General features: G+C 50.2%; 1 protein-coding gene across 2 annotated transcripts in view; it reads right to left on the bottom strand.

Annotated features, from left to right (window-relative positions):
- The window catches only part of LOC147024076 (C-Maf-inducing protein-like), a 140358-nt gene extending 136648 nt beyond the window's left edge, over positions 1-3710 (bottom strand). The window contains exon 1 of one of the 2 annotated variants that reach the window (XR_015060526.1): positions 2680-3710. Coding sequence is in view for 1 of the 2 variants with exons in the window: in XM_085890266.1 (XP_085746392.1) it covers positions 2680-3000 (321 nt within the window). In the remaining variant the exon portion in view is untranslated. The remainder of the gene's footprint in view (positions 1-2679) is intronic. The other variant, XM_085890266.1, reaches the window with a different exon arrangement.
- Between the last annotated feature and the right edge of the window lie 9058 nt (positions 3711-12768).

The raw sequence follows: 12768 nt of genomic DNA, 5'->3' as shown, positions 1-12768 counted from the left end.
CCCTGATTTGGATTGATAAGGAAGGAGTGGACACTGATTTAAATTGATCAGGAAGGTGTGAATCCTGATTTGGATTGATAAGGAAGGTGTGAATCCTGATTTGGATTGATCAGGAAGGAGTAAACTCTGGTTTGGATTGATCAGCAAGGAGTGAATCCTGATTTGGATTGATCAGCAAGGAGTAAATCCTGATTTGGATTGATCATCAAGGAGTAAACTCTGGTTTGGATTGATCAGCAAGGAGTGAATCCTGATTTGGATTGATAAGGAAGGAGTGAACCCTGATTTGGATTGATAAGGAAGGAGTGAACCCTGATTTGGATTGATAAGGAAGGAGTGAATCCTGATTTGGATTGATAATGAAGGACGAATCCTGATTTGGATTGATAAGGAAGGAGTAAACCCTTATTTGGATTGATAAGGAAGGAGTGAATCCTGATTTGGATTGATAAGGAAGGAGTGAATCCTGATTTGACTTGCAAAGGAAGGAGTGAATCCTGATTTGACTTGCAAAGGAAGGAGTGAACCCTGATTTGGATTGATAAGGAAGGAGTGGACCCTGATTTAGATTGATAAGGAAGGAGTGGACCCTGATTTAGATTGATAAGGAAGGAGTGAATCCTGATTTGACTTGCTAAGGAAGGAGTGAACACTGATTTGGATTGATAAGGAAGGAGTGGACCCTGATTTGGATTGAAAAGGCAGGAGTGAATCCTGATTTGGATTGATAAGGAAGGAGTGAACCCTGATTTGGATTGATCAGGAAGGAGTGAATCCTGATTTGAATTGATAAGGAAGGAGTGGACCCTGATTTGGATTGATAAGGAAGGAGTGAACCCTGATTTCGATTGATAAAGAAGGAATGAAACCCTGATTTAAATTGATAAGGAAGGAGTGAACCCTGATTTCGATTGATAATGAAGGATTAAACCCTGATTTGGATTGATAAGGAGGGTGTGAATCCTGATTTGGATTGAAAAGGAAGGATGAATCCTGATTTGGATTGATAAGGAAGGACGAATCCTGATTTGGATTGACAAGGAAGGACAAATCCTGATTTGGATTGAAAAGGAAGGACGAATCCTGATTTGGATTGATAAGGAAGGATGAATCCTGATTTGGATTGATAAGGAAGGAGTGAACCCTGATTTCGATTGATAAGGAAGGAGTAAACCCTGATTTGGATTGATAAGGAAGTAGTGAATCCTGATTTGGATTGATAAGGAAGGAGTGAATCCTGATTTGGATTGATAAGGAAGGACGAATCCTGATTTGGATTAATAAGGAAGGAGTGAATCCCGATTTGACCTGCAAAGGAAGGAGTGGACCCTCATTTGGACTGATAAGGAAGGAGTGGACCCTGATTTCAAATGATCAGGAAGGTGTGAATCCTGATTTGGATTAATCAGGAAGGAGTAAACTCTGTTTTGGATTGATCAGGAAGGAGTGAATCCTGATTTGGATTGATAAGGAAGGAGTGAACCCTGATTTAGATTGATAAGGAAGGAGTGAACCCTGATTTAGATTGATAAGGAAGGAGTGAATCCTGATTTGGATTGATTATGAAGGACGAATCCTGATTTGGATTGATAAGGAAGGAGTAAACCCTGATTTGGATTGATAAGGAAGGAGTGAATCCTGATTTGGATTGATAAGGAAGGAGTGAACCCTGATTTGGATTGATAAGGAAGGAGTGAATCCTGATTTGACTTGCTAAGGAAGGACTGAACCCTGATTTGGATTGATAAGGAAGGAGTGGACCCTGATTTAGACTGATAAGGAAGGTGTGAATCCTGATTTGGATTGATAAGGAAGGAGTGAATCCTGATTTGACTTGCTAAGGAAGGAGTGAACCCTGATTTGGATTGATAAGGAAGGAGTGGACCCTGATTTGGATTGATAAGGAAGGAGTGAACCCTGATTTGGATTGATAAGGAAGGAGTGAATCCTCATTTGAATTGATCAGGAAGGAATGAATCCTGATTTGGATTGACAAGGAGTGAACCCTGATTTGGATTGAGAAGGAAGGAGTGAACCCTGATTTGCATTGATCAGGAAGGAGTGAACCCTGATTTGGATTGATAAGGAAGGAGTGAATCCTGATTTGGATTGATAAGGAAGGAGTGAATCCTGATTTGGATTGATCAGGAAGGAGTGAATCCTGATTTGGATTGATAAGGAAGGAGTGAATCCTGATTTGGATTGATAAGGAAGGAGTGAACATATTTTGGAAATGGAAACAGTGAACACATGTTTGGAATGAGAATGATGGTGTGACCACAGATTTGTTGGAGGAGGTATGAATTTGAAACATGGAGAAAGGATCGATGTTGTACAATTTCGAAACGACAATCGACCATTATAATCAATGGGGAGAGCAGCACCATGTACACACGACACATCACTGTTAAAAGCTTTTGGCGGCGGACAAATACAACTCATTCCAGGTGTCGCTTTATCAGGCAGAGACCAGACCAAGGCAATGTGTTGGCGCAGAGAGACGCGGGATAAATACTGCTTCGAGATCAAGTCCTGCACACTCGATATTCATGTTGTGTTCATCGAGAGTGAAGCAATGAGCGCACACATACAGACATATGGAACGACACCCGGTCATGTACACACAATGACGTCAGGTGCGACACCGGGTCAGGTATACGGACACAAGGACGGACTCACCGTCGCTGAGTGTAGACAGTCTTGTGCCAGAAGGACGTGGTGAGCCTCCCATCGACGAAATCTCAGCCCGAGTCCCAGTCCTCGACGCAGCGACGCCGAACGTCCGTGTCGAACTGCGCACACGGACAAGTCTCCCTCGAGTAACAGCTTGTACCTAGGTACTTGGACTCCGCGGATCCGCCGGGACCCTCCAAGGACCGCACGACCCTCTCTGCCGTCGGAGGGACGAAGCCCGTCCCAGGTCGATTGTTCTTCATGGAGCCGCGGGTTTCTGTCGATGTCCGCGCAGTCTGGAGACTTCGACCATTTCTTGCCATCCATGCTGTATGTACCGCGTCCGTCTGACCGCGTCTTATGTACAACTCTGAGGACGGTCGAGGTGATTTTTGTCCGTCTGGATAGATCGACGATTGCAATTGAACTCGGCGGACGGGCGGGTGTCTGCGGATGTCTACGTGACGGACAATGTGACTCGCAGCCTGTGTGGATTTTTCGCACGGAGTCGTCTCTCTTGTCCGCTCCTCCTCTTCTGTCGCCTGACGCGTCTTGCAATCACCAACATCGTCTGATCGCGTCTCTCATGCTCTTCCGATCCATGACGTCCGTCTCGATCATCATTTCATCCGTGCGGACATCAGTCGACGTACAAGCACAAGACACGGCACGATATGTACAGCGAGAATGTCCAGCTGTCCTCCCTCGAATCTCTTCCCTTCGACGAATTCAGCCCTCCTCACCCTCCTCCCTCTTACCCTCCTCCCTCTCCTTGCTCTCCCTTCCTCAGTGACACTCTCACCCCCTCCTCACTTTCTCTCCTCACTTCCTTCCTCCTTATCTTCCTCCATCCCCATCACGCAGTCGATGACGTCACCGACGCTCTGTCTCCTCTCTCCAATATCTCCTCCTCTCTCCGTATTCTCTGTCCCTTGGTGTCCACGTGTACGTATGCGCTGATAAACGGATGGATCTTCATCTGTTATCTTCACAACTCCACAGATCGAACCTTCGTTTCGATCGTCCCCCACCCACTCCACCCTTTCCTGTGTGTTTTCGTCTTTCACCGCCTGGAACCAAAGTGCGGCAACAGCGCCCCCGACACACACATCACTGGCACGGATCGGATCCCAGTCACAACAGGGGGTCTTCACACACATTCGGCTCTCGGCACGGATCCTCGCACGGACCGGGAGAAATAGGAGCGCTCTCCGGTCACTGTGAATGGACGTGTCCATCCAGCATGGTCTGGAAGCCGGTGATCCATCATTCACCCCTGAGTTACAATGAATTACCACGCAGAACCGACCAAGGACTATCATTCCGTCCGTGTCGGGACTTATGAGAAAGTGTAGAAGTGTTCGCGATGTTCCTGCCAACTGAAAGCATACAATTCCATCTTAGGAGACCCACCAGGTGTGCGCTCGGGTGGTACACGCCCACCGAGTTTACACTCGGCAAGGTACACGCCCACCGAGAGTCTGCTGGGGTGGTACACGCCCACCAGGTGTGCGCTCGGGTGGTACACGCCCACACACATACACATGTACACGTACGAGCTGAAAATATGATCCACTTGGTGCCTTGGGTGTCATAAATGACCAGTACCCGTGAGAATATTGTGCTCACCAAAATGGGTTCGATGATCGTCGTCCCCTGGTTAAAAGGAACAAAAACCCACTGGTGAGAGAGTTGCGACGCAGCATGTGGTGCGAAGCATGCGGATGCAGAGAGCAAAGTGCTGCTGGAGGATAGGGTCACAAATGCAGTTCAACTCCAGCAAACTTTCGTTTAACTCCAGTGTACTCTAGTTAAACTCCATCAGCCTGGTGTGGCTTTGTGGTTGAGGTGGTGGCTTGGGATCCTTGGGGTCCTGAGTTCGAGCCACACTGGCTGCTGAGTTAGCATCACGGGGGTTGACTCAGCCTGTCATGCTTCTGAAGCTCGGCAGAGTGAGCACCAGTATACTGGTAATTATCCCTGCAGGGTCGAAGGCGACTAAAGGGTTGGCGTCAGGAAGGCCATCGGCCATAAAAACGTTGTCACAAGTACGGGTACCATGATTGGAGCCCCAAAAAGCTGATCCCTGCTCAGGGATAAAGGCTTTCAAATGGTGTGATGATGATGTGTACTCCAGTTTAACCCCAGTGTACTCGAGTTTAACTCCAGTGAAACTAAAGTCCATGAGTCATTTCCACGATGGTGTAAATAGTTAGCTGCCGGGCAGGGAAGCATCGTCACACTGGGTTAAAGCTTTCCTCTTCAATCTTCCCTCGAGGGGGAGGTCCAAGAGCCCGATAGTAGTGCAGGGCAAAATTATTGGTTAGTAACCAGATTTAAAACATCGGGGCAATAACCTTGGGAGCTCAGCTGGTAGCGGCTGGAAAAAATATCTCGGGAACCACTGGGAGGCATGGATGACCCACAAAATATTGTTGCAGTTCTGTAAAACTGTATGCCTCGGAGGCAATGGCACACAACATACGGAGATCCCAAGGGAGTTATTTCAAAAGTACGTGTATTAATTATCCCTTTCCATATGTCTCGTGGGTAAAGGGGAAAGATGCGTTGCGTCGGGCTCTTTTCGTTAGGTTCTCAATCTTTGCACTTCTTCTTCTTCCACTCCTTTGTCTCTCTCACACGAAACACCAAGCAACCACACACACAATCCAATAACGATGAAAGAAACCAAGCAAAGCGCACCGCGAGCATCTGATTTGCATCTGCATGCCATTTTCTGTTCAAAACTGCACACCAATTCTCAACTGCCGCCTCACCTCAGACCTCCATTCTGCTCACCATACTGTACCACACTCACCACAACCACTTCACACGGCTACCAAAAATACCCGCAACAACTCACGCTTACATTTTTATGACAAACGCGACCGTTAGGGACAAACCTTTCCCTCCCCGCTGGGACGACTTCATAACATGGAACTTCCACCTCTTTGCGACAACACCACTTCAATAAAAATGCCACAATGTACTCCAACTTCTCTACAACCACCGCAACTGCCACTTCATCGAACACTCACCGCAGCCTCGAGGAACGCTGATGAGACAACGGTCGGGTTATTGCGGGGCATAACTCGAAACGCGAACGTGCGCTGGAACTTGTTTGAAGATGTGCAGGTAGCACAGGTATTTCCCGAAAATCATGCGTTTGGAAGGAGGCCAGCACACGTTCAGGGCTAGAGAGCGCTTTTGAAAACCGTGGCCCCATGTTAAAGTCGGAGCTCCGATGCGTAACCAGGTCGGCGAGCAACTGAGCAATTTTTCGTGTTAGGGGCCTGGTGGGGCATGGCTATGACCACTATAAACCAATGGGGATACTTGAATTAACCAAGAGCCTCATTTGATCCGACTTTTGGCTTCTCCCCTCGCCCGGGGCTCATAAAAAGAGAAATGCAGCTCATTTGAGTCAGAACTCGCCAGGGGAGCAGAACTCGTCACATCTCGCCGGGGGGAGCAGAACTCGTCACATCTCGCCGGGGGGGGGGGCAGAACTCGTCACATCTCGCCGGGGGGAGCAGAACTCGTCACATCTCGCCGGGGGGAGCAGAACTCGTCATCTCGCCGGGGGGAGCAGAACTCGTCACATCTCGCCGGGGGGAGCAGAACTCGTCACATCTCGCCAGGGGAGCAGAACTCGTCAGATCTCGCCAGGGGAGCAGAACTCGTCAGATCTCGCCAGGGGAGCAGAACTCGTCAGATCTCGCCAGGGGAGCAGAACTCCTAAGATCTCGCCAGGGGAGCAGAACTCCTAAGATCTCGCCAGGGGAGCAGAACTCCTAAGATCTCACCAGCGGAGCAGAACTCATCAGAATCGCCAGGACAGAGAACTCACCAGACACCAGAGCTCGCCAGACATCGAACCTCACCAAGGAAACAGGCGATGCAAGGAGGATAAGCGTCGGCGCTGAGCGAGGGGCGCCGAGAGTCAGCGTGGTCAAGCGTGGGTGATGTGTTACTGCCACGATCCGGGGGCTCTTCTCATTCTATCGATGCTCAGTTAGGCTGCATCCCGCAGCAACACTTACACATGCAGATTCTCACACTATCCCGATAGGGTCTTTTCTCTCCCATGTATTTCTCATCTACTGTGGATGCAAAACAGCAATCAACACGGGTGAGCCCGACCAAGAATGTTCTTTTCAGAGCGAACTCAAGGGTGAACCATACTGATCTGCACCTCACATTCTTCCTCTTACACCAAGCTGCACCCCACCTTGCTTTACACTCGCACCTCTCACTCATGCACCCTGCACACCCTCAGTATTTCTCCCTCCTTCCCTTTATTAAGCGTTTTGGGTGGCGCAGGTCCGCCGACCTCGCCAGGTATTGAGAGGTCACTAATCCACCGCTGCTTCTATCTCTTTGGGCTATCTCTAATTTTCCATGTGTGTGTGTGTGTGTGTGTGTTTGTGTGTGTGTGTGTGTGTGTTTGTGTGTGTGTGTGTGTGTGTGTGTTTGTGTGTGTGTGTGTGTGTGTGTGTGTTTGTGATGGTGTAATGTACTGAAAGTAAGATGCTTAGCAGGCAGACACGAGCGGGAGGACAGTCGAGCCAGGCTGTGTTGTACAAGTGCAAGCGCGGGCGTACTCTGCCCGGCAGCTCTCCTTTATTCGTATGCACACGCACGAGCCGGACGACTCCAGCATTACTACGACGCCTCAGGCGGCGCGCACACCTCATATCCCTTGCCGATACACTGACCCCCACGACCACTCCTCCCATCATCACCCCCACCATGCATCATCACCATGCCCTTCCCCGTAGGCCCGCAGACTCCACCACACTCCTCCCCCCTAAAACTATGATTATATTAAATGAGTACCATTATAAGAAGCATACAGAACACGAAGGACTCCGTATAATAACCATGGAAATAAAATGAAAATAGCGAAGTAGAACAGCACACCACATCATATAATGTGTCGATGCGAGCGAGTGGAGCAGCAAAGGCCAGGCTCCAAAGACGGAGGTGCACAAAGCCCCCCCCCCCCCACTCTGACCGCGTTACCGATATGAAGCAGCAAATGAGAAGCACAGCAGCACTACGCAGCAAAAACGCCCCCAGGCGGCCCATGCTGACATGGCCCTCGCCGAGGTCGTGCCGACCTTTCTAGCCAACCTCCTCCGGCACCATCGAACGCCTCCGGCCCACTCCCCCCAGGCAGACCTGACGTAGATAAACATTCCGAGGCCGGAAGCCCGCTATCTGGAAGCCGTGGCGCCAGCCTTGATCGATCTTGGCCGGGGGCACTGAACAGTGCCGCTGGCTGCATGCATTTAATGCTCCAAAACAACTCACGCACCACAATCAGTTGAGACGCCAACGCCCGTCCCAACGGTCTTGAGCGAACACAGAGAGCTGCGCTCGCAACCAGAGGTGGGGGTAACGCTGACCAGGGCACCAGTCTTGGTTCCGAGTCGACCTCCGAGACCCACACGACAGCTAGACGGGAGCAACTCCATTTAAACCACACTGCAATCATAGGCTCGTTATAAATCACTACGAACATTATTCGAAGTATTGCAAACTCATTTTTCCGTACAGCGCGCTTTTCTGATAAAATCCCAACACATGACAAAGCAACTACTTGCGGCCCGGGACAATGGAAGGCCAACCCAACCTCTTTATTCGCCACCACCGCTCCTGAAGCCCCCACATCACATTGATCATAATACAACTCCCATTGACTGATCTCCGCCACATCCACTTTTACACGAGAACTGCTGGCATTTATTTCAACAACATTAAACTGCATCACTAGAGCAAGGAAAAACACATATGCCATGAACAACAACCCACAACCCACATCACGAGTCCGCTTCTTGGTTGTCGACTCGATGTTGTGACTCGTGACTCCCTTTAACGCCACGGGCTCACCGTCACGTGTCGAAGCTGCCTGCACAACACCGACGCGCATTGCCTCACGAACCCTGCCAAAGCGCGGGAACTCTTCGCGAGCGAAGCGTGGGAACTCATCGCGAGAGCTGATACGGCTCTCGCCGCTCCCGAACTGCACATCACCGCCGCAGGCAGCAACGAACGGTCGCTCCCGCTGCATCAACATGGCCCCCGCCGCCAGAGCCTCGCCCTCGGTACTCGACGAAGGCCTCGAAGAGAGCACTGGCACATCTGGAGGTACGAACCGGAGACCCAGTCCGAGGTGCGCCAGCCAGTCCCGACCCAACAGGGGGGGCCCCTCCCCTCGTACAACGAACACCGAGAGCTGGGCGCGTCGATCTCGGTAGCGCACTGAGACGTCGGTCCTCGCAAGCGGTGCAATTGCCTCACCGGTGTACGTGTATAACGACAAGGCCGTCTTGACCAGGCGAATACCGCGAAGACCACGAGCCGCCCGCTCATCCATGACCGACACTGCCGCCCCGGTATCCACGCAAAACACAGTCGGTTGGCCATTCACTTCGACCTCAACCGTGAAAGGCGTCGTCATCTCCGAACCAACGGAAAACAGACTCAACCGTGGTTGCATCTCCCGCTCCGGCTCGCCGGCATCGTCAGGCCCCGGTTGCAGGCCGATCTCCAGGTCACTGGGGTCCTCTCGCACCTCGTCATCCAAGACCCCAATGGAGGCCCCCGCCATCCGACACACACGCTTCAAATGTCCCACCTTGTGACAATGTAAACACACGGTGTTCTTATACGGGCACATTTGTCGCAGGTGCGGACCCCCACACCCCCAGCAGCCGCGGAAAGTCCCTTCGCTCCAGGTGCGACCGTGCTGCGGTGCCCCTTCGCTCCCGGTGCGACCGTGCTGCGGTGCCCCTTGTCCCGCACCGCCAGGCGCGCGTGCGACCTGCGGCACTTGAGCCACCGCTCGGACTCCGGGCTGCGCGACCAGCGGCACTTGTGCGGTTACCGCGTGGACCTCGGGATTAGCCGTCATGCCCCAGCTGGAGCTACTCATTACGTCCTGGCCAGCAATGGCACGGACATCCGTGAGTGTCTGCTCGACAGACGAAGCAGTCACGACCGCCGAGTCGAATGTGATGTCGGTTAATCGCAGGATGGCCGCTACCATCTTTGCGTCTCGCAGACCAGAAATAAAACGATCTCTGAGCCTTGTCGGATGCTCCTCTGCGTGAATTTGCACGGCACAGCCGAATACTTCACTCGTGCTACGAAGTCCGCAACGCGCTCCTCGCCACCCTTAGCGAGATGATCGAACTGGAACCGCGCGAGATGTAACGACTTCTCTGGCGCCAAGTGGGTCTTCATTTTCGCCACGATGTCCTGAAAGGATAGCACATCATCACTGGGTCTATTTGGAGCCACCAAATCACTCAGCAGGCGGTAGTGCTCCGTTGATAGCGAGGCGAGCAAGATCGCCTTGCGTTTCTCTTCATCCTCTACATCATTTGCCCGAAAGTAGCAACCTTACTGTTCAGAAAACAACTCGAACTCATCTCCCCCGAACACGGGTACACATCCGTGTGCCGTGCCCCGACCTTCCGCCATGCTCCGTGAGACCCTTGGCTCTGTAGCTTGGAACCGCCCGGGTTACTTGCCGACCCTGCACACGCCGATCCGAAGATCCTCGTCGCCAACTGTAATGTACTGAAAGGAAGATGCTTAGCAGGCAGACACGAGCGGGAGGACAGTCGAGCCGGGCTGTGTTGTACAAGTGCGAGCGCGGGCGTACTCTGCCCGGCAGCTCTCCTTTATTCGTATGCACACGCACGAGCCGGACGACTCCAGCATTACTACGACGCCTCAGGCGGCGCGCACACCTCATATCCCTTGCCGATACACTGACCCCCACGACCACTCCTCCCATCATCACCCCCACCATGCATCATCACCATGCCCTTCCCCGTAGGCCCACAGACTCCACCACAGATGGCACCTGTCGTAGCATAAGTTAAGACTGTTGAAGAATATTTGTGATAACTCTGCATTGTCGTCTTCTTCTTTTGCGAATATTCTACGTCTTTTGCCGCACCCCACAAATTCCTTGCTTTCCCTGCTGTACATTTACAATAAATCCAATACTGTGCTAAATAACTTTCCTCGCTCCTGTGATGGCCTGCGATTCCCAGCGAGTCCGGAGAGGAACCAGGGACAATCACTCCCTCCTGGTTCCCCCCCGCGACTCCGGGGCTGTGACAATATGTCATGGAGAAAAAAGTAAAAAAAAATTCAATGCCGTGAATAAACTTTTGTACATCACGAGTGATAAAGGTTGTGGCCGGCTTTAATCAAAATTGTGTGTGTGCTTTCAGAGAAGAAATCAAATGCATATTTTGGGGGGCACCAACCCCCGTCCCCCCTCCCCACCTCCACCACGTAGACCTCAATTAATTTTTAATGGCGTGAACAATCTTTGGTACATCACGGTTGATGAAGGTTGTGGTCAAGTTTCATCGAAATTGAGCACACACACACACACACACACACACACACACACACACACACACACACACACACACACACACACACACACACACACACACACACACACACACACACACACACACACACAGCCTCGTTTAGAATTCATAAGTCATTTCGAAGATGGCGTATTAACTGGTGCGAGTCGAAGTACCGCACGGGTGAACCGCATGTGGAGTTTTAAAATAACCAATTTAACCAAAATTCACCAATCAGGGTGTTTTTAACCACCTGAATCAACTGCGGTGCACATGTTGAGACAACCCCAAATAATTGGTGTGGATATTAAAACCACCCAAACTCGTAAATGGTGTGGGATTTAAAAGTGTACATTGACTGGCGGCCATATTAACACTTCAGGAATGAAAAATGACCAAATTAACTAGTGCGGGAGATATGACTCGAACACGTGTGATGTATGAAAAATTAACTTGTGACCATCTGTGACGCAGGTGTGACGACAACAATGAATGGCTGCTCATTACCTGTGCTGCGACAGTCTTCTTCGTCACCAGACAGCAAGCCATGGATTATAAATTTTTTTAAAAGGTAAATGAAAATCAACAAATAAATAAACAAGCCGGTCAGCAGCCATGGGTCGCCGAGCATCTGATGACCTTTGACCCCTGATCTGAGTTAATCTAGTACTCAGTACCTACGAAATTGCAATCGAATCGGTTAACCCGTGTGTGAGCAAGGGGGCTTTGAATGGTCATTTTGCCCGAACAATGCACTCATTGACCTTTGACCCCTGACTTAGCCGAGATAGGTCAATATGTCCTGAAGCAAAGTTGTAGTACTCACTGAGTACTATGTACCTATGAACTTCATTAGTATCGGTTAATCCGTGTAGGAGCAAGGGTGCCTTGAATGGTAATTTCGCCCGAAAAATGCACTTATTGACCTTTGACCAATGACCTACTCGATATAGGTCATGATGCAAACGAGCAGAGTTGTAGTACTCATTACGGTCTATAAGCACGTAAAGATTCATTCGATTCGGTTCAACCGTCTTGGAGCTAGTGTACTTTGAATTTTCAGCGGGAATGCTCAACGGCCCTCGGACACCCAAGTTGAGAGGGTTACCATTTGGAAACTATAAGATATAGAACAAAATGGATGTCATATAGTGGATCGAGAATCACGTTAAGATTATGCATACCAAATCTCATCGAGTTCCATCTACTGATAACTACTCGGTATCAATTTGAATGACAAGTACCGAAAATGCGGTTTGATATCGGAAATCCCCAAAGTTCGAGGGGGTGCTGTGGGTGAACAAAGATATAAATGGAAAATCCGGCTCGATTCTTTGTGCACAATGTATTCCAGACGATTAGTGTGAATTTTCATGACCATCCGACAATAACCCTAGGAGGAGTAGCACTCGGCGCGAAGGCACCTCCAGCTCTCGCATCTTATCGATTTTTGCACTAATTGATGACCTTTGACCCCTGATCTAAGCGAAATCGGTCAATATGTCCTGAGCAAAGTTGTAGTACTCATTGCGTACCATGAACCTGCAAAGTTTCATTCGTATCGATGCACTCACCTGGTCGCTAGGGGGCCTTCAATTTTCGCCAATTTTCGCACATACCCTAATTGTCGGGGGCGCTGCGGGTAAAGTATTCCATATATCACAAAAACCGGAATATATTTGATAGAGCATCA

Source organism: Eptatretus burgeri, chromosome 7 (genome assembly GCF_056783735.1).
Source record: "Eptatretus burgeri isolate ZD-2024b chromosome 7, Ebu_testis_v1, whole genome shotgun sequence".
Taxonomy (NCBI): domain Eukaryota; kingdom Metazoa; phylum Chordata; class Myxini; order Myxiniformes; family Myxinidae; genus Eptatretus; species Eptatretus burgeri.
This window is presented reverse-complemented; position numbering and strand designations above follow the sequence as displayed.